The 21,281-nt window shown below is 37.0% G+C and overlaps 2 protein-coding genes, 1 long non-coding RNA gene and 2 other non-coding genes across 7 annotated transcripts; 1 reads left to right on the top strand and 4 right to left on the bottom strand.

The window, feature by feature from the left end:
* Positions 1 to 2,617: 2,617 nt before the first annotated feature.
* Positions 2,618 to 2,690, bottom strand: TRNAV-CAC (transfer RNA valine (anticodon CAC)). Its single transcript has one exon. It is a non-coding gene; the product is annotated as a tRNA-Val (tRNA).
* A 65-nt stretch (positions 2,691 to 2,755) lies between these two features.
* On the bottom strand, positions 2,756 to 2,828 carry TRNAV-UAC (transfer RNA valine (anticodon UAC)). Its single transcript has one exon. It is a non-coding gene; the product is annotated as a tRNA-Val (tRNA).
* A 4,336-nt stretch (positions 2,829 to 7,164) lies between these two features.
* On the top strand, positions 7,165 to 8,403 carry LOC149685309 (uncharacterized protein F54H12.2-like). Its single transcript, XM_089871001.1, has 3 exons — positions 7,165 to 7,828; positions 7,883 to 8,044; positions 8,099 to 8,403. The coding sequence occupies exons 1-3, from the start codon at positions 7,165 to 7,167 to the stop codon at positions 8,401 to 8,403; spliced, it is 1,131 nt and encodes a 376-aa protein (XP_089727127.1).
* A 724-nt stretch (positions 8,404 to 9,127) lies between these two features.
* Positions 9,128 to 11,360, bottom strand: LOC149685308 (uncharacterized). 3 transcript variants are annotated; one of them, XM_089871122.1, is made up of 6 exons: positions 10,869 to 11,360; positions 10,610 to 10,812; positions 10,421 to 10,552; positions 9,771 to 10,369; positions 9,545 to 9,712; positions 9,128 to 9,488 (listed from the first exon to the last, which is right to left on the bottom strand). In XM_089871122.1, the coding sequence occupies exons 2-4, from the start codon at positions 10,662 to 10,664 to the stop codon at positions 10,026 to 10,028; spliced, it is 531 nt and encodes a 176-aa protein (XP_089727248.1). In that variant the 5' UTR covers positions 10,665 to 10,812; positions 10,869 to 11,360; the 3' UTR covers positions 9,128 to 9,488; positions 9,545 to 9,712; positions 9,771 to 10,025. The 3 variants fall into 3 exon arrangements, with proteins under 3 accessions (XP_089727248.1, XP_089727247.1, XP_089727249.1); XM_089871121.1 differs by having other exon boundaries at positions 10,610 to 11,360; XM_089871123.1 differs by having other exon boundaries at positions 9,128 to 9,484; positions 10,610 to 11,360.
* A 3,042-nt stretch (positions 11,361 to 14,402) lies between these two features.
* On the bottom strand, positions 14,403 to 15,803 carry LOC149685307 (uncharacterized). Its single transcript, XR_016384064.1, has 4 exons — positions 15,247 to 15,803; positions 15,002 to 15,182; positions 14,834 to 14,910; positions 14,403 to 14,759 (listed from the first exon to the last, which is right to left on the bottom strand). It is a non-coding gene; the product is annotated as an uncharacterized LOC149685307 (long non-coding RNA).
* Positions 15,804 to 21,281: the final 5,478 nt, after the last annotated feature.

Raw genomic sequence — 21,281 nt, 5'->3', positions numbered from 1 at the left:
GTTTTCGATAAAACGCTCAATTGCATAAGCCAACCGAAAGAAATGAGAGACTAAAAGTTTGGAAACAGAAGGGGGCGATTGTGTGTAGAAGTGTGCTGTCGCTAAGAAACATGTTTACATTTTATTAACACAGGTTGTTTTAAGGGTCATTAGCACAGGTACTTTTAATTGTTATAACACTTTTCTAAAAGTGCGCTTAAAAAGTACAAGACGTTTATTTAAATACCAATTTGAATTAATTTTTTAAAACACTTTGCAGCTACATTTATTTTGAAGCTAATTGGTTTAAAGAATGAAGTCGAATTGGTATTTAAATAAACGTCTTGTATTTTTTAAGCGCACTTTTAGAATAACGTTATCTAAGTATGGTGTATTACTCAAATGCTGAGTACTCGGATATGCATCTGATCTGATGTATGGACGGGCTCATGGGAAATCGCGGGAAGCTAGGCGCTTGTACCAAGAGATGTTCCCTCGACGAGAGCTACCAAATCGCCAAACATCATCACGATGGTAAAAACATGTATCTACCAGGGTTCGAGCCTGGGACCTTCCGCGTGTTAAGCGGACGTGAAAACCACTACACCATAGATACATGATAACCGAGGGGGCAGACACTTAGGAATTCAGGTGTACAAGACGTGTATGACTCACGTGAACTCAAGGAAACTCAATGATCTCAGACGACTCTTGCAAACTCAATAGAACTCTGGCGAACTCATGTAAACTCTTGGTACAGTTGAAGGATTAAATTAGTAGAACTCTCGAAAACTCCCAAAAACTCCAGGGAACTCCCGACAACTCCAAGGAACTCCCGAAAACTCCAGGAAACTCCCGAAAACTCCAGAGAACTCCCGTTTTTTGCCCATAATTCTGAAAAAAAATTGGTTCAAATCTCTTGAAATTTTAATAAAATGTGCAAAATAAGGTTTTTTTATATTCGTTAAAAGTTTCTTTTTACTGTGTTTTTGTAGAAAAATGAAAACGAAAATTACCCATAATTAAAGGTCTTTGTCTTCAAACGGTGGAAATGAGTTTGCTTCGGTTTCACTGTTTCGAATCTCTTGAAATTTTAGTGACAGGTATATTGAAGGGTTACGCATTATCGTGCAAAGTTTCATAGTTTTGAAACTAGTAATTCTTTTCCTAAAAATTCCCTAATTTACTTAATAGTTTGTGATCATGCTTAAACAAAATTTTTATGATTTTTTAAGGAAATAACTATTAATATTTAAACTTGGAAACTTTGCACAATAATTTAAAACCCTTCAATACACCACTCTAAAATTTCAAAAGATTCGAACCAGTAAAACCGATGAAAACACTTTTAAACTGTTTGAAGACTAAGCCCTTAAATTATGGCTAATTTTCGTTTTTATTTTTTTAAAAATAATTAAAAGTTTTGAAACTTTACACAAAAATAAAAAACCTTATTTATGCCAATCTCATTAAAATTTTAAGAGGTTTAAACTAATATTTCCAGAATTATGGCTCAAAAACAGGGTTTCTCAAATAGACGGACATGTTAAAAGATGACTCCTTAGAATTTTAGAGCTAAAAAGGCAAAAGTCCCCGATAAGCGCTTTTACATACAAAAAATTCTTTGGAAGGGCTTGTAAAGCACGTAAAGCCAAAGCGTGATCGAGCGGATATGCTGTCGCGAGCAGATGAGTGCGAGATCAAGTGAGCCACGGTTTACCAATTTCGATCAAATAGCAATACCGGCGAAGTCACGACAATTCTCGCAAAGTCGTGAAAACTCTCTCGAACTCGTGAAAACCCCATCAAACTCGTGAAAACTCCATCAAACTCGTGAAAACTCCATAAAACTCGTGAAAACTCCATAAAACTCGTGAAAACTCCATAAAACTCGTGAAAACTCCATAAAACTCGTGAAAACTCCATAAAACTCGTGAAAACTCCATTAAACTCGTGAAAACTCCCTCGAAATCGTTGGAACTCTCTCGAACTCGTTGGAACTCCCGTGAACTCGATGAAAACTCCTCCAACTAGCGAGAACTCAAGCGAACTCGCCGCAAACTCTAGCGAACTCCTGGCAACTCTAGCGAACTCGTGGCCACTCTAGCGAACTCGTGGCCACTCTAGCGAACTCGCGGTAACTCAAGGGAAATTCAAGTAAACTCTCAAAATGTCACACGAACTCTAGTAAACTCAAACGAACTCTAGCAAACTCACAGGAACTCTCGCAAACTCACACGAGCTCAAGCAAATATGAACTAAGGTGAACACCAAAAGTTCATGTGTCTACCCCCTTGATGATAACACTGAGTTTTCCAAGAGATCTAGCTTATTTTTATGCCCAATCACGACGGTCAAAAGATGTATCTACCAGGGCTCGAACCTTGGACCTTTCTCGTGCGAAGCGGACGCGATTAATACTACACCATAAATACGTAATAATACTGAGTTTTCCAAGACATATAGCTTATTTTTATGTCCAATCACGATGGTAAAAACATGTATCTACCAGGGTTCGAGCCTGGGACCTTCCGCGTGTTAAGCGGACGTGATAACCAATACACCATAGATACGTTATAATACTGAGTTTTCCAAGAGATTTAGCTTATTATTATGTCCAATCTTGATTGTCAAAAGATGTATCTACCAGGGCTCGAACCTGGGACCTTCCTCGTGTGAAGCGGACGTGATAACCACTACACCATAGATACGATATAGCACTGAGTTTTCCAAGAGAACTAGCTTATTATTACGTCCAATCAGGATGGTCAAAACACGTATCTACCAGGGCTCGATCCTGGGACCTTCCGCGTGTAAAGCGGACGTGATAACCATTACACCATAGATACGTGGTAATACTGACTTATCCAAGTGATCTAGATTATTTTGATGTCCAATCACGATGGTCAAAACATTTATCTACCAGGGCTCAAACCTGGGACCTTCCGCGTGTGAAGCGCACGTGATAACCACCACACTACAGATACGTAATAACAATGAGTTTTCCAAGAGATCTAGAGATTATGTCCAATCACGATGCTCAAAGCCGTACTTATGTAATTAACTAAAATTAACATACTTAGACTTAATTTTTTTGATCAAACTGGCTGATAGCACACCCTGAATACTTAATTGTTAATTTAAGATAATTCCGAAAAGTATCTTTGCTGTAGTTTTTAAGTTATCGGTGGGGAAAAATCACGAAAAACCCATGTTAATCTCCATAGGAAATTAGCAAAAGCGGGTGAATATTACTTTAACGTTACAAAGCGGTATCAAGTCATATCTACAAGGGCCTACCGGCCCTGTAGAATAAAGACAACTTACTTTAAATATCCAAAAATTAGAAGACAAGTCTTCCAAAACTTTATTAATGTAAGGAAACAGGTATAAAACCAACTAGACCATACTCTTTACAGAAGCCGCGTTTACACGAGCTCGCCCGAACCGTTGCCAACGCATTGGAAACGATTTGAAACCATGTGTAAACACAACCGTTTTAAAACGAACCGATTCCGAATCGCATTATCCAAACCGATTCGGGAAGCGATCTGAGTACGGTATAAAGCGTTTTGACTCTTTTGAAATTTGAGAGTTGAGGTCTCGTGATTTTTTGAAGGTTTGCGGTGGTTTGGTTTGATGAAATTGTTCGCTCTTTTTTTTTGAGTATTTTGAAAGAAAAACATGTTGTTTCACAACTTGATAAGGTGAGAATAAATGACTGACATAAATTTATTAAAAGATTGCATGCTCATACGGAAATCTTGTAGGAATCGGATTTCCGTGTAGGTGCTCCATACACGATCTTCCCAGAAATCTACATGTATACTGTATAGTCGAGGCCTAGACCAAACTGACCAAGGCTTAAGCTCAGTATTTCTCATAACGAAACTTATCATAAACAGGAAGAGCTTCGTCGTATTTTCTAATTCATTTAAGAATAATAATAACCGTGGCATATGTTTTTTCCGAAGAGCGTTATTTTTACTCTTTTCTCTTTAATCATCTGAAAAGAAGCAAAATAGCTTCGAGTTGACGTTGATCCGCCATCATGAAGCACTCTGTGCCGGTGGAACTTTAAACTTATACTAGGTGCGCATGCGTGAAAACCCAAAACGCTCCGAACCCGATGTCGTGTAAACAAGTAGGTATCAAATCGGTTTGAAAACGGTTTCGGGAGAACCGTATTCGAAACGGTTTCGGCTTACGTGTAAACGCGGCTAGTATATAAAAATATAAACAACCGCTCAGTCCGAGATTTGACTAGAGACTGTATTAACAAAAAAATCACAGAGATTAGGATATGAGTTTTCCAGGAGATCTATCTTATTTTTATGCCCAATTACGATGGTAAAAACATCTTTCTACCAGGGCTCGAACCTCGGACCTTCCGCGTGTTAGTCGGACGTGATAACCACTACATCATAGATACGTGGTAAAACAGAGTTTATCAAGATCTAGATTATTTTTATGTCTAATCAAGATGTAGACAACATGTATCTACCGGGGCTCGAACCTGGGGCTGTCCGCGTATAAATCGGACGTGATCAACACTAAACCATAGATACGTAAGCAGAGTCCTGCACGGGCCGGGCTTTCCACTTTTGAAAATTGTATCGGGCCGGGCCGGGCCGGGCTTTCAAAATTTTGGAAATTAACGGGCCGGGCCGGGTCGGGCTTTTAAAATTTTGGAAGTTAACGGGCCGGGCCGGGCCGAACTTGATTCTCATTTAATCCAAAATTCAAATGAAAGATTATTTAAATGAGTATAAGCTTCTAAGAACAAATGTGACGAACAATTATCAAAAGAAATGAATAATACAGGACGCTAAAGCAAATATGAATTCAAATCATTGATTTTATGTAAAAAAATATAAAAATTACAACTGAACTACGTGTAACGGGCCGGGCCTGTTCAATTCATTCAATGTGTCGGGCCGGGCCGGGCCGGGCTTGGTTAATGCATGTAACTGGCCGGGCAGGACCGGACCGAAAAACCAACTATGTACTCGGACTCGGGCCGGGTTTCGGGCTTATTCAAAATTCTAAAACCGAGCCGGGCCGAACTTGATTCTCATTTAATCCAAAGTTCAAATGAAAGATTATTTAAATGAGTATAAGCTTCTAAGAACAAATGTGACGAACAATTATCAAAAGAAATGAATAATACACGACGCTAAAGCAAATATGAATTCAAATTATTGATTTTATGTAAAAAATATAAAAATTACAACTGAACTACGTTTAACGGGCCGGGCCGGGCCGGGCCTGTTCAATTCATTCAATGTGTCGGGCCGGGCCGGGCCGGGCCGGGCTTGGTTAATGCATGTAACGGGCTGGGCCGGACCGGGCCGAAAAACCAACTTATGTACTCGGACTCGGGCCGGGTTTCGGGCTTATTCAAAATTCTAAAACCGGGCCGGGCCGGGCCGAACTTCATTCTCATTTAATCCAAAGTTCAAATGAAAGATTATTTAAATGAGTATAAGCTTCTCAGAACAAATGTCCGAGGTTACGGAAACTAACGCACATCAAGTTTTTTTGACACTAACTACGGAAAATACTTTAAACAGAAAGTCGCGGGTATTAATACGTTAGATTTGAAAGTCGGGGACAATGTTAGAATTTCTCGTAACAAGATGGTTTTCGAGAAAGGGTATGAACATAACTTTACCATGGAAGTTTTTAAGATTACGGAAAAGATAGATTCCCTCCTGTATTCAGACTGGAAGAATTGGATGAACATCCTATAAAAGGCGTGTTTTATGCTAGGGAGCTCCAGTCGATAGATAAACCCGTAATGTACAGGATCGAGAAGGTTTTACGTAGACGTACTCGAAATGAAACAAAAGGAGATTTTGGTAAAGTGGTTGGGTTACCCTGAGTCTATGTCAAGTTGGATTTACGCTCAAGATGCAGTCTTCCTTCTACCTAACGCTTCCTAGCAACGCTAGTATGCAAATTTACGAAAATACAACAGCCTGCTACTCTACCAAACTATCAAAATGTATACAATTGGAGGGGAAACATTGGGAGGTTGCCCTAGTTGAGATAATATATCCAGTATCCTTTCATAATGTTAAGGAAGGCGAAGGTTACATGGAGTTAGCGGTTACTGAAATATCTCCTAAAAAACCGACGGTTCATCCTCAAGCTACCGTTCCTATTTCCAGAGCGGTTTTTAAGAATGGTGGCGTAGTGAATCATGTAGATACCGTGAAAATACCCACCCCCATAGGGAATATATTCACCATACCCGGCGGTTATTATATCAGTTTACCCGTGCTATTGAAACAGCTGTACCGCAGCCTAGAGTCGTGGGAATACGCATCTCGTTTTTCTTTTATCAGCGACCCCCTCACCAATCACGTGGTTGTATTTGTAAGACGAAACGCGTCGATAACCTTTTCCCCGTTCCTATCTAAACTCCTTGGCTATAATGAGGATCTTCTGCCCCTTAGTTGCCCTCCCGATCAATCCGAGATAAATTTAAGAAGCAACGTACCCGCCAGATTAAATTACTTCATACCGGATCAGCTATTTGTCTATTCCGATATAGTAAGTAATGAACTGGTAGGCGATATGATAGCTTCATTACTTCGTATTGTCGGTGTTGAAGATAAACCCCATGGCTCTATAGTCACTAAAACGTTCGATTCACCTCACTATGTTAAAGTTGCTAAACGTTATTTCGAGACGTTAGAATTAGATATAAGGACGAGTTTAGGTCAAACGACGGCATTCGAGTTCGGACAGACAACCTGTAAACTACATTTTAGACCATGCCCAAACCAGACGTCTTAGGTCATCGTTGCGAGTACCGGTCGTATTATCTTGACCAAGTGGGTGCAGGGGTTTCAAGCGTTTTTTCAGGTAGACCACACCAAAAAGGTCACGGGGTAGGGGGCTTGCTCAAGGGCTTGTTTAGATGGGCTAGACCGTTATTAGTTAAGGGCGCTAAATATCTAGGCGTTAAAGCCGCTACGATGGGGTATAAAATATTAGGTGATGTAGCCGAAGGACAGAATATAAAATCGGCTCCCAAGCGTCGATTTAACGAGACTATGGAAAATATCGTCAACCCTCAGAAAGGGTCGGGCGTTATAAAGAGGCTCAAGCTGAAAAGACTCTCAGTTACTCTGAAGGGAGCAAAGAAGAAACCACGCGACATTTTCTCACGATAAAATGCTCTCCGTACAAGCTCTGAAGACTGAACTCGATATTTTTGCTCCAACACCTACCCAGACAAGTATAGAACACGGACAATGGACCTGGTATAAACCCCTATCGGCACTCAATGACAGCTCTACCGTCGAATACCACATCCCCAGGAACGGGGGTCATTACATGGATTTAGCGCAAACGATGCATTACACCAGACTAAGTGTGACCAAAGATGATGGTGGTATTCTACCGGACGACGCTGTGGTAGCTCTCGTAAATAACGCAGCTCACTCTTTATGGCGAACTTGTGGAATCTGTTTTGGCTCCACCCTCGTAACACCAGCGGCAAACAACTACTCATATCGTGCCTACATCGAATCGCTCCTAAACTATGGCCCAGCTGCTAAAAGCACTCATTTGTCCTGTGATGGATGGGTTAAAGACGAGGCTGGAAAGATGGACGATCTAACTGGAAGTGGTTTTCTCGTTAGAAAGAAACCCATCGAAAAATCTGTGGATATCGAATTTTATTGTCCCGTATTTTGCGACATATTTAATATACCAGAATATCTGGTGAATGCCGTTGATGTTAAAATGAGCTTCTTGAGAAACAAAGACGAATTTGTGCTGATGTTTAAAGAGACCGCGACCCTCGCTGGTTGTAAAATAATGCATAAAGTAGATGGTATAAATGTACGCTAGGTTAAACTGGCACCTAAAATATTATTGGCGCATGAAGCTGCTCTCGCTAGAGGCGCTGCTCAGTATAACTTTTCGCGAACAGAGATTAAAACTAAAACTTTGTCAGCGTACACGCAGAGTCAGAGTTTCGACAATATATATCTAGGTGCCCTCCCTACTCGCGTCATAATCGGACAAGTTTCCAACAAGGCGTTCAAGGGTAGCTACACCCATAACCCCTTTAACTTTAAAAATTACAATTTAAATCATTTAGCTTTGTATGTGGATAACGACCAGATACCTTCTAAAGCGTTAGCTCCGTATTTTTCTAAAAGCTTGTTTATGAGAGAGTACCAAACGTTGTTTTCAGGGTGTAATATTAATTATAAGGACGACGGTAACGATATATCCCCCTTCGAGTACGCTAATGGGTACACCTTATATCCCTTCGATTTAACCCCTGATATTTCGGCTAGTGATTCAAACTTTTGGAATATTGTTAAACAAGGTCAATTACGATTAGATCTGGGCTTTGCAACCGCTTTACCCGAAGCTGTTGTTTGTATCGTTTACGCCTAGTTTCAAAGCTTGATTCAAGTTGATAAAAATAGAAACGTGATGGTCGATTATTAATGTCTGCAACAAATACAGTAAATTTAAATTACGCTCTATCAAAAACCCAAAGTTTTTTAGGAGTTTTTGCTTCGGATAGGCTACCTCATAAGGTTTCCAAATATCCAATGTCTCTTATCATAAACTTTGACCAGCACCAGAGAAGGGGGTCGCACTGGATTTCCATCTATATAGACGCCCTACGTGTCGGTTACTATTTCGATAGCTTTGGCTTGTCGCCATATTTTATACCTAGTATAAGATTGTTTTTATTGGAACATTGTAAGAAATGGTCGTGTGGGAGGAGACAACTACAAAAACTCGATAGTAAAGTTTGTGGACAATACAGCGTCTAGTATGTTATACATAGAAGTGGGAGGAAAAGTACAAAAAGCTTTTTGGGTAGGTTTTCCCGGAGCCAACGCCAAAATATTCTAAAGATCGCGAAGCTCTTCAATAATCATATAATAAGACTAAAAAGGAGTATGAATCCGATTTAAAAGTGTATTATATTTAAGGAAATGTTTTTCAAAATGAAGTTTATTTTTTTCAAATGTCATCTTCATCTGTCAACTCTAAAGCTTTACATTTTGTATTGAATGTGTCAATGAAATGGCGTCCGTAAGCGGCTGTTATAGTAGGATGACAAACCATAATATGATAAAGGAGTTAATGTACAAAACGTTTCAATAAAATTCTGATTTTTTAAAATTTGTTTTCATTTATTCCATTGCTTCACATTTTTTATTAAAAGTTTCAATGAAATAATGACCATAAGCCAATGTTCGGATACCGTCAGCGAGTATGTATTTTTTGTTGTCGCAAGGTGACAAGGCTTTCCTTGTTTGTCTAACTGTATAGAGATTGTGCTTATCGCTGAGAATCCTTTTCATAACGCAAGTAGTCTCTTTTTCACCGAATAAACATTCGCGATAATCAGAATGGGTAATGGAACGCTTCACAACACGGCGACATATCACCTTTGCCGTTTTCTTCTCCCCAACTTCGGATAATATTGAATAGAGCTTCGGTCTCAACCCCACGAATTCTAACTGAAACGATATTAATATAATTCGCAAAGTTAAGAAATTATCCCGTCAAAAATAACCTTTGATGATCGCTCCATTCATCTCATCCTTCATTTTCCCCAGAACGTTTTTATTTTTATCGCTGAAAAGTGGGTGTGATTTGGGGTATCCCGAGAAATCAAACCAATCACTATGTTTCTGGATGTCGCTGTACACGTCTTCCGTTCTTATGTCGTACATAAGACTATCTAAAATGTGGAAATTATCTTGTTTAGTTTGAAATTTGTTTGCATTTTGTTAACTCACCAGTGTCGGTAAACTGTAATATCGCCTTATTGCCGTATTGTTCTTTGATAAAGTCATAGTGGAATCTGTACAAGAATAATTTTGTGAGATCCAATATGGAGAAACCATATTCATTAATTAAAAAAAATCTTTTTCGAAGTCGTTGGTAGCGTTTTTCCTTTTCTCCGTATTGAATTCAATGTAGGAATTTAGCCAAGGTCCCTGACCAAACGATAATATTCTATGCACCGCGGTTAATTTCAGTCCCTTGGAAACTTAATATTTTAGGTTCCTATAATGCACCACATAGTTTTGTTTAGTCTCCAGCGTTGGCACGAGCTTCGGTAAAGTATCTTTTATAGGGAGTCCATTCTTTGCCATGAGTAATTTGTAGCATGGGGAAAACATGTCAGACGTTATTTTCTTCGTCTCGGGCGCGAGCGGGAAGCAGTTATGGGAACGATGTAGTTTTTTGGGGTATTCCAAGTTAACCTCTAGAATAAACCCGTGTGTGGAGTCGTCGGTCAAATTCAAAATATGCTTCTCGGTGTAACCGAGAAGATCATCTGTGTCCACCGATTTGAAGTTGTTCATTGGCAAATAGTCCCTCATAACAGTACCTAATTAAAAGTTTAGTTTTCATCTAGTAAATTTATAGGTGGATTAGTTACCATATAAATTATTCAAATCCAAATAAATAATATAGTTGCTCGGTTTGGAGGGATCGAAGCTAGGAAGATACTTGTTATTGGCTTCGACGTATCTATTGCTAATTAGAGCCACACCCCCTCGAATTCCGCGCTCTAAAGAAAAATAATTTAAAAAAACCATGTAACAAATAATGACATTGAAATAAATACCAATAAATAGATGCATGTATATATCCAAATGCAAGTCCAAATTCACTTTCGTCATCAAAGGGCAGCCTCCCAAGCTAATCCCGGACCCGTATAGGAATGCGCGGGATCTAGACGGTAATAATCGAGACACGTTGTTCTAAATTCCTCAAAAACGCACGCCAACTGTAATGTGTCAATTTGGACGTATGTATCGTGGATATCGCCTAGAAATTCCATTTTGTGATAATTTGAAATACAAATATTAAATTTAGGTAGTGACCTATGTTTTTGATATCGAATTTTTTCCAGACGTTTTGAGCGTGAAGGTAATTTTCATCGGAAATATGCTCGTCTGTTAAAATATTGTAAAAGGCCTCTTTGGGTGGCAGTTCAATTTCCTCGAATCTCGTCATCGAATCCATGTACTCATAAGGGAAGGACTATTTCTTGAGAGTCAAATCAACTTGCTCAGTGTTGTAAAATGAGCTGAGGATACGAAATTTATCCACCCCGCCCATAGCTAGATTTTGCACCAGAGTGTCTAGAGACGCGCCCATAAATCTTAGCGAATCTATAAATTGTAATTTCCCGAGACCAAAGGCTATGTAGGTTTGGGATGACTGTTATATTCTCGTCCTTCCTGATAGTTTCTGGAAACTGATTTTCATGTAGCAAATAGTATACATAAAAAAGGATCATTTTCAAGTTCAGTGTTTCGCTTAGAAACAACAGTAATGTACATTCCACTGCCCAGATTAATTTTTTCCAGTGCTATAAACTGTTTCACAGAATATTTTTTACTGAAATTTTTAAGCACACGCTTTCCCAAATCTACAGCTTGTTAAAGACCAAATTTTACCTGGAGCTCTTTTTCTATTTTTACTTGTTTAATTTCATTGTTAAATCCAGTAATCCACTATTTCTCAAAGCCAATACTGAATATAGTGAATCTACAAAACCTGGACTTACTAATGACGTTTTCTTGTTGTTCCCCAATAATTTCTTCATCAGATTTCGTTGCCTCTCCATGGCCAATTGATTTCTTTGGTACATATTCAATTAATTCCTCCTGTGGAATGTCTTTTGGTATTTCATCTCTTATGTCAGAGATACTTTGTTCCACCTCTTCAGTGCTAGCCTTTCTTTTTTCCTTTAGAGGAATAGTTTTCAAAATTTTGGAATTACCATGAGGAATTTTAACACTTAGCTTTTCATTGCCTTTGTAATGAACAAGATAAGGTTGGCTGCCAACACATGTATTCAATGTGAAAACATCTCGTTGGAATTCATTTGAATATGCACTTTTGGCAGTTTTTACATAGAAATACCTCTTTCTAATGAGAAGCTTGTCTTTTTTACAGAATTTACTGCTCTTATTTCTCCATCCAATTCCATCTTCTTTCAAACTTGTTTTGTCATCTCTGTTTTCTCTGTTACAAATGACAAAAACATCACCACCTTTTATGCCTTTAGAGGGTAGCTTGTCAAGCATTTTCCCTTTAAATGTTCCATCTTTTACTTTTGTTAAAACTTCATAGGCATAATTTAGGTCAATACTAGTTGTGACACCTGTGTCAAATGTGAAACGTTCGACATTTCCTGATTTAATATTTGCTGACATATCAGTATCAGTCTAAACCAAATTCTGGTTTACAATTTCATCACTTTTTCGATTCATAAAATGTCAAAAAGTAGTGAATTTATCATTTGACTTTTCTTGCTCAAGCGGCATTTAAATTATTTCGCTAAAGTAGCGATTATATCATGTGATTACTCTTGCTCAAGTGGTATTTAAATAGCAAGTGGCCCTTAGATTTAAATTATTTCGCAAAATCATGTTATTGTTTTTGCTCAAGTAGCATTTAGATTAGTCAAATATGAATATCAAGTATTTCGCAAAAGTAGCGATTTAAGCTTTTTTATCCTGACTCTTCCAGCGCCAAGGGCCCAAGGACACGGTTTTGGTCAAGACGTAAGCCTTGGTTCAACAACTTCAAAATTTACTCTTTGAAACGTACCAAGAATTTCGCCAACCTAATAAATCCTATCAGTTAGGTCCATAATTAATGGTAGAAAAGTAACAAATTTTTCACAACTTTAACTAAACAATTAATGATTAGGAGTACGCTATAGAAAGTTAACAACTTCGCAAATCGCCTAATTCACAGTGACAAGAGTCACAAGACAAGAAGTAGTAACTAGGAAGTAAAATTACCAGATCTAGGTAGGTGCTGCCGTGAAGCTGGCCGCAACATCACGTGACCCCACGTACATGGGGTTAGTGTGTTCGCGGTATATTTAAATGTTTAAAACTCATGCTTACGCTTTCATCGGTTAAAAGGACAGTACCATATCATTAAATTTTCTTCATCTTTACCATATCATTAAATTTTCTTCATCTTTACCATATCATTAAATTTTCTTCATCTTTACCATATCATTAAATTTTCTTCATCTTTACCATATCATTAAATTTTCTTCATCTTTGTAAAGAATAATCGATTCATAAAGATTGCATGACAAAAAAGCCTCTATTATTAATTTTTTAAACATTTTTTCCAATAAAATACAAAAATTAAAGCCTTTGATCTGTAATGCATGACTTATTTTTATCGAAATATCTATTATACAAATTTTGACTTAAATTATCTTTTAGTACAGGAAAAATAGGTTTTAACTCGAAACAAATTGAAACAAAGTTGAAAATTTCAGATCTTATAGATGTTTGGGCGCTCTTTAACGTGGTGTGGTCACCCACACTCTCTCATTGGTGGAATTTGCGCCATATTGGAAAATGGCGGACAAAATCGAGAAAACGTTTAATAACTCCGGTTCTACTTAACTGATTAACACGTAACTAGGCCTCAACTGTAGAACACCTACAAACACATAATCCATCTCTTAAGATATTTTGCCCTATAACTAACCGGAAGTTCACAATCTGACTCTGAAGATTATCCTCATATAAAAAATGGGGATTTAAACCATTTTATGGTTTCTATTTTCAGAATACGTTTCCAAAATTAAACATATAGTTCCTACACTGTTAAAAAATCAGTTCACCTTTGAACCTTATAGGGTTCAAAATCAAAAAACCCAGGCAGCACCCTTTTTGGTTTAAAATTGAACCATCTTAGGTTAGTTCAGTTTTGAACCCTGAGAAAAGAGTTCAAACTCGAACTATAATGGGTTCAAATATTCACCTTCGATTTACATTTATGTGAGAAGTTCACACATGAGCCTTTAAAGGTTCAAATACATAACAGTAACAGTCGTCTCATTGAATGGTTCAATTTTGAACTTTAGTGGGTTCAAATACCGACCTCTCACTTTCATACAATTGAATGGTTCAATTTTGAACGTTAATGGGTTCAAAAAAAGACCTTCCACTTTTAAGGCCGTATAATAGGATGGTTCAATTTGGAACTTTACTGGGTTCAAATTCCTTCCCCTCACTTTCGTATCATTAAATGGTTCAATTTTGAACTTCATTTGGTTCAAATACCGGCTACTCATTTTGTATCATTGAATGGTTCAATTTTGACTTTAGTGGGTTCAAATACCGACCTCCCAGTTTCAAGGCCTTATCATTGTAGAAGTCAATTTTGAACTTTCTTAGGCTCAAATATCCACCACTCTCTCAAGATATCTCTCATTTTAAGATTTAAAAGTCAACTTTACAAGGTTCAAATACCACCATCATGGGATAGATCACATTTAATTTTTTTAGGTTCAAATTATAATAAAGTCAAAAATGAACCTTAAATATTAACCCTATATTCATTAAGTTCAAAAATCTTAAATTTCACATTAATGACTGGTTAATGTATGAGAATTTTTTATTGATTACTTAAGTTCAGAACTTTTAAAATAGCATTCACAAAGACGAGTTAAACTTTGGCGCTTAAGTAATTTAAAATTGATTGAAAAGATGATCTTAGCTTTTTTTCTTGGTCAATTTTTAGAATTACCATTTGGAAAAATGCCAAAGTTTTTTTCAAAGATTGTTCGTACTGTAAATCGAAAATATAATAGCAGCAAAAACTAGTGGTGATGGCGTTTTCAATAGTAGAGCAACTTATTTTATCCTGACCAATAGTAACCTCGGTAGGCTTTGAAAAAAAAAAGATTCGCCCATTACTCTAACTAAAGGTTCTGGTTTTGGATCATCCTAATTTAAATGGTAAAGTATAAAATTTTAGCTCTGCTCTAAATAAAGTAAAGATTTCTTTATCGGAAAAATACCTTATCCGATATCCAATCCTCTAACTCTTCATTAAATAAAAATGGCAGCCCCACCAAAGCTGCTGTGGTTCTGATTTCTAAGTTCGCAAATAAATAAGTGCATAAAATTATTATCAAGTAGGCTAGTTCCAGTTCCATTTTAGGAAATTATATAACTTCAATATATACCTTTGATTCATTCATCATTCATGGCCTCGGAAGCCATCTCCACTTTACGAATAAATGATTTTCTCTTTGGCTTTTTGTTAATGAAAGACAAAATTTTTTCATGGTGAAGTTCTGCGAAATGGTAAACCAGTTTTTCAACATCACTGCACAAAGTTGTTCTTCTCTGTATTTCTTTGAAGATCTAAAATGAAATTGTAATATATTTAGTCGTTTATCTATTATGAACAAGTTAATGTAAGTAGTACCTGTTTTTCACAATGAAATGTAGGAAATTCTACAAATATTTGGGATATAGGAACGTTTTCATCTTGAACTAAATTTTCCCGGTTGAGCATTTGACAAAGGTTGCGTTAGCTACTTACACGTCATTATAGTTACTTAACTTATGGTCATTTCCAAGTGTCACTTATTTAAATAAACTTGGTTTCATTCTCGAACGACAATAAGAAATAAAGTAGCTTAGTATCACCAAAAGTGGATGAGGGGAAAGTTTGAAAGTGGCTAAAAGTCGCGAGGTATCAGAGTTTCGCCATGATTGTCCCTTGAATCGGCGTAGCTATATTATAGTCTGTCAAACGAAAGAAGAGCCCTGAGAAATTTGTCCAAATTGGTGTCGCCACCATCGACCCCATAGTACTTTATCAACTAGTTTTGAATTGTCAATAGTCGTCTGTAATATAGTCTGCTATAAACAGATAGGCTTAATCGCAATAGAACTAATAAATTTTGCTATATATATTTAATATGTTTATGTTTCATGATTTTTTACGATCATCGATAGTATTAAAGAATAAAAAACAAAATTAACGACAAGACACCAGTTTTATCTTTGTTGAACTAGCATTGCAATATACAGGGTGTATCTGAAATGGACGTAGGAGCGGAAGTATTTGGATTTCTGGGGCCAATATAAGGCGAAACTGTTCTATGACATTTTGTCGTACGCCAACCCATTTGGAAGTTACTTGAACCTAACACTTGCTAGTTTGCATAAATCACAGCATGTTGACTTCGTCTAAAACAGTAGGAATTAAGTTCAAGATAGGATGATTATTGCAAATTAGTGGTTGCCAGCTAAAAGAAAAAAAACCTCATAGCCATAGAGTTTATAGTAAATTTTTAAGGAGTAGAAAGTTGTACAGTTGGTGAACATCAATGTAAAACAACATGTTACGATTTAGTGTGTTGAAACAACTGACCGATACTAACGGTAAACTGACAGCGATAAGTAGCGCAAACTAATAAGGAACACCGACATTTTGCTTCATTCTTCAAACAATCGAAAGGTTGCGTTTAGTTTAAAGATTAGGTTAATGTTGCAACTTATCGAAATCGGTATTCGTGAATAAATGTTAGTGGGCGAATGTTTGGGATGGGATGTTGGGCAACGCCTGTTAAAACTGAGCAGTAAAATGCATAATTTGTAAAATTTAATCCTTATAAAAATCAACAAATAATGATGAAACCTAAATGTTGAAAATGAGTTAAAATTTTTTATGGTTCAAAGTAACCAAAATAGGGAACATTCCTTTCTCCAAAAAATTACAGTGAGGGAGTAATGGCGTTTTTCTTGGGGCCTCACCCGTAACAAATTCGGTACGCTATGTTGAATAGCGTACTTAGGAGTGGGCTTCATGAGACCTAGCATTCCTTCACACACTACTAACTTGTTCAAGAAAGGGTTGAAAGGCTCGTGATTGGCCTACATTGATTACGAGGTACCACCAAAAGTAATAGCAGAGAAAATTTTTAAGAAGAAATTTTCGTTCTTAACCTCGGAACCGAACGGATGACCGCTAATAAAACTAAAGAAAATTTGAGAAAAAACCAAAAGTGGAGGGTTAACTAAAAACTAAGAAAAAACTTCGCAAAAAAATTAATAAACGATCAAACCTTAGTAAATTTGCAGACCACCCTAAAACTTTAGACTAATGACGTTTACTACCTGGTAGCAATCTTCCAGCGTTGAGAACGACAGGAGATATACGTGCAATGCGAGATGCAATGTAATGTACCCATAAGAAAATGTACATCCTTAGAATTATTCTATGAAATTGCCATTAAAAACGGTAAAAAAGGTACTTCTTTTAAAGGTTCAAAGTGTTTTAAAGCATGTAATAAATAATTTGCTAATTTAATGGAAACAAGACGTCGCCGCATATGTAGTCTTGTACACAAACCAAATGAACGCTTTTGCAACCTTTCATGTTTGAAGAATGAAGCTGTTGTGTTTGTATGTCGAATTAATCAGACTGGTTTGCTAACACTTAACAACATTTATTTGTACTAAAATCCATACGTATTTATTCGAGATAACATAGCATGCGACTCATAATTGAGCCAGTCGAAGAGTGTCTTTCTTTTTCCTCCCTCTCCCTTTCTTTCTCCCTCCTCCATCCTACCCCCTTCCTTGCTTATCGCGCCATCTATTTATCTACATGCATACTAATAATTTGTTACAACAGAAGCAAAATGTCGGTGTTCCTTATTAGTTTCCGCTAGTTATCGCTGTCAGTTTCCCTTTAGTATCGGTCAGTTGTTTCAACAAACTAATCGTAACATGTTGTTTTACATAGATGTTCGTTATGAGTCACCAACTGTACAACTTTCTACTCCTTAAAAATTTACTATAAACTCTATGGCTTCACACTTATTACGTTTAACTAATATTCAAGTTTCCCATATGTTTCTTCCTAACCCTTGGTCTGTTTAGTTTATGCATTCATACCTTCCCACGATGTGCAGTGATGCGAGTTCCGTCATTACTGTTGTCTCTTGTTGGCGTCGCGGCGAAGGGAGAAACCAATTCCTTTTGAAGCTATGAACCACGCTCTGCTACCATGTTAGAATTATTGTTCTTGAGCAACAAACGAAAACCGTCCATTTTGTATAATGATCTTTATTTATAACTTAAATTAGTATTAGTCAATTAGAGTTAAACGTAAATAATTATTCATAATAATAATTTATAACCGATCCAGCACGGTGTCTCGAGCACAACTACTTCTTACAAACACGATACCAAAAAAAACTGATTACAAAAAATACCAGACGACTATCTATTTCTTCTTTATCTTATCTGCTCTATTCCAATGACGTCATCAGATAAATATCTAATCTAAAAAAAGTTGTTCATCTAATAAGGCTTTTTTGTTTTAGCTGGTAACCACTAATTTGCAATAATCATCCTATCTTGAACTTAATTCCTACTGTTTTAGACGAAGTCAACATGCTGTGATTTATGCAAACTAGCAAGGGCTAGGTTCAAGTAACTTGCAAATGGGTTGGCGTACGACAAAATGTCAAAGAAAAGTTTCGCCTTATATTGGCTCCAGGAACGCAAATACTTCGGCTCCTACGTCCATTTCAGATACACCCTGTATTTTAATGATATAAGTTAAAGTACTTGTCCATAAGTAGTTCAGCATCAAAGCGTCTTCAGTCCACGTCTTCATCAGAGTCTTCGCTGTCTTCTTGCATATTCATTTTAAGAGGTTCAATTGTGGTTTCGATGATGGAATATTTTTCCCAATACTCATGCATTATATTCTCGACGTGAAATTTATGAAATAATAAAGCGTCACAAGTCCAGAACCCTGAAGTACGAAATTGACGAGGTTGCTAAAAGTAGAGGTCAAACGGTAGTGAGGATTCCACCGTACCATTGCCAGTTTAACCCGATTGAACTAATATGGGCACAAGTGAAGAACGACGTTGCGAAGCAGAATTCTGGTTTCAAACTCTCGACGGTCAAAGATTCAACATTGAGGGCCATTGAACGTGTGACACCAGAGAATTGGCGTAAGGCAATAGAGCACGTCGAGAATATAATGCATGAGTATTGGGAAAAATATTCCATCATCGAAACCACAATTGAACCTCTTAAAATGAATATGCAAGAAGACAGCGAAGACTCTGATGAAGACGTGGACTGAAGACGCTTTGATGCTGAACTACTTATGGACAAGTACTTTAACTTATATCGTTAAAATATATTGCAATGCTAGTTCAACAAAGATAAAACTGGTGTCTTGTCGTTAATTTTGTTTTTTATTCTTTAATACTATCGATGATCGTAAAAAATCATGAAACATAAACATATTAAATATATATAGCAAAATTTATTGGTTCTATTGCGATTAAGCCTATTTGTTTATAGCAGACTATATTACAGACGACTATTGACAATTCAAAACAAGTTGATAAAGTACTATGGGGTCGATGGTGGCGACACCAATTTGGACAAATTTCTCAGGGCTCTTCTTTCGTTTGACAGACTATAGGCTTATTCGCTCCCTAAAAGTAAGCCTTGTGCTAGATCGCGGTTACCGTCGTCTGCTATTGTGTATGCTAAAACTTCCTCGAATGTGTTTGCAGTCTGAAGTTCTGGACAGTGTTGGTTACTGGTAAGGTTCTAAATTGTTATATTATGGGTTTAAGTAAGGTTAATTGTAGAAAAACGGTTACTCCTGATTTCCAAGGATTAAGAGAGAATTGTTTTTATCTTCATTATTAAAGATTCGTTTGGTTTATTTTGGCAAAGGCTTAACTTTTTATGTGAATTGTCTCAAATTTTTCTGTTTTTAACTTTATCATTGTCGGCACTATTTACTCAGAAAATTCATAAATGCTCTCGATTTAGTAATACGTTTTACCTCACAAGTGTTATCACCAATTTGTTTCTGACGTTTTTGAAGCATATTGTAATGGGAAATCAACCGAAGTTACAATCGCCTCCATTTTCTTTTGTAATCGTGTCGAACGCGAAGGTTAAACCAAGGAGTATAAATGTCTTATTCCTTATTCGTCGTAGTTCTATCTGTTGATTACTAAATTTTTGAGACTGAGTTTTTAGTTTTTTCAACATTTCCTTCCTCTGTAAAAATTGCAGTCTTTTCTCCCCACGTCTCGATGGAAGTCTTATTCTGGCGGCTAATACTGTTAATTAAAACTCTTCGATACCTGGTACAAGAACTGCATAAGTTTCTTGATTGAAAATTGTTTTTGGTTTTTTTTTTTCTGGCGGCTCTGAACTATTTCGCACAAGGAAGAATGCAGCGCATCGTCATAAATTTATGTTGCCTTCAGTTTTTTCCTTTTTTGAAAACGATTTATATGTTCAGCTTGATTAATTCCAGAACAGAGAGGAAATTGATCAACAGCAAGCAGCAGCTGAAAAAGCGTGTTTTCGTTTGTAACATCAGGCAGAGATTTCATAAAAGGGTGGCTTGGATCTAGAAATTTTCCATTCAATCTTAATGTCCCTTGAAATTCATGGTCTTTTAAGAGGAAACATTTTGTTATTAGGGCCTTCTCAATATTTTGTTTTGTTAGAGCAATTTCTCCTTCATTAACAATTATTGGGTATCGGCTTACCGGCGAGAGTTTGAATATTTGCTTGTTTGCTAAAGCCAATCCTCGGGCATACGTCATTCAAGTTAGAGCTTCGAACCGGTTCTGATGTATTTTGGTCAATAGATGTAGTAGAATTAAAATTTGGTTCAGTATAATTCATTTGTTCTAAGATTTGTGTATTTTTCTAATTTATTTAGACTAATCACATCTGACTCCATGTAGTCCATTTGTACATCACTAACTACCATCGCAGGTTCGGGCAAAATTTCAGATATTTCTAACCCATATGGTGATTGAGGTTCCTGAAGATTAAGTGACTGTGATGATGACTGGTTCTATTTTAAAAAGTCAATGTTATCCATACAATGAATTGAAATCAATTAGCTAATGATATTAGAAATTTTTAGAAACAAACCATAAGATTTCTGGTTTCTGTGGTTTCTTCAAGCGATATTGGATTTGGGTTTTCCACAGTTGGACCTTTACCACCCACAAAATGTTTTTCGCATAAATAGTATGTTTTTTGTCAATTTCTCAAAGGTTATACGGTCATCAAATCTACCACGCCTCTTTTCGAGGCCTTGGAAAAGGTATGAAGTTGGTCTGTATAGTCCGAGGCTTAGTAGAATATATCGTATTTTGGCAGAGAGAGTACATGCATTGCAGGCATTTTAATAGCCTAGGATATGGTTCGCGTTAACTCTAAGGTAAAAATCAACAAAATTTAGACTGAAGTTGAAATAAATAGTAAGAAATACTAAGAAACTTTACCTGAATTTTAATGCCTCTCTTCTCTCGTCTCCATTTTAAAATTTTATGGTCCCGTGATGCAAACGACCTTGGATTAAACTCAGCCAGCCGCTCAAGCTGATCGACACGCGGGGAGAGAACATTTGTACAGTGGAAGGCTAGCGCTTCCCGCTCC

The sequence above is a fragment of the Phalangium opilio genome, unplaced genomic scaffold, assembly GCF_054372755.1.
Source record: "Phalangium opilio isolate 3A_F unplaced genomic scaffold, DU_Popi_V2 ptg000032l_1, whole genome shotgun sequence".
Lineage (NCBI taxonomy): Eukaryota > Metazoa > Arthropoda > Arachnida > Opiliones > Phalangiidae > Phalangium > Phalangium opilio.
This window is presented reverse-complemented; position numbering and strand designations above follow the sequence as displayed.

Excerpts from the sequence above, each read along its gene's own strand:
- LOC149685309 (XM_089871001.1), top strand. The coding sequence starts at position 7,165 with ATGCTCTCCGTACAAGCTCTGAAGACTGAACTCGATATTTTTGCTCCA. Across the intron at positions 7,829-7,882 it reads AATAATGCATAAAGTAGATG|CTGCTCTCGCTAGAGGCGCT; the intron begins GTATAAATGTAC and ends TGGCGCATGAAG. Across the intron at positions 8,045-8,098 it reads TTCCAACAAGGCGTTCAAGG|CTTTGTATGTGGATAACGAC; the intron begins GTAGCTACACCC and ends TAAATCATTTAG.
- LOC149685308 (XM_089871121.1), bottom strand. The coding sequence starts at position 10,664 with ATGACGAAAGTGAATTTGGACTTGCATTTGGATATATACATGCATCTA. Across the intron at positions 10,553-10,609 it reads ATACATGCATCTATTTATTG|AGCGCGGAATTCGAGGGGGT; the intron begins GTATTTATTTCA and ends ATTTTTCTTTAG. Across the intron at positions 10,370-10,420 it reads GGATTTGAATAATTTATATG|GTACTGTTATGAGGGACTAT; the intron begins GTAACTAATCCA and ends ACTTTTAATTAG.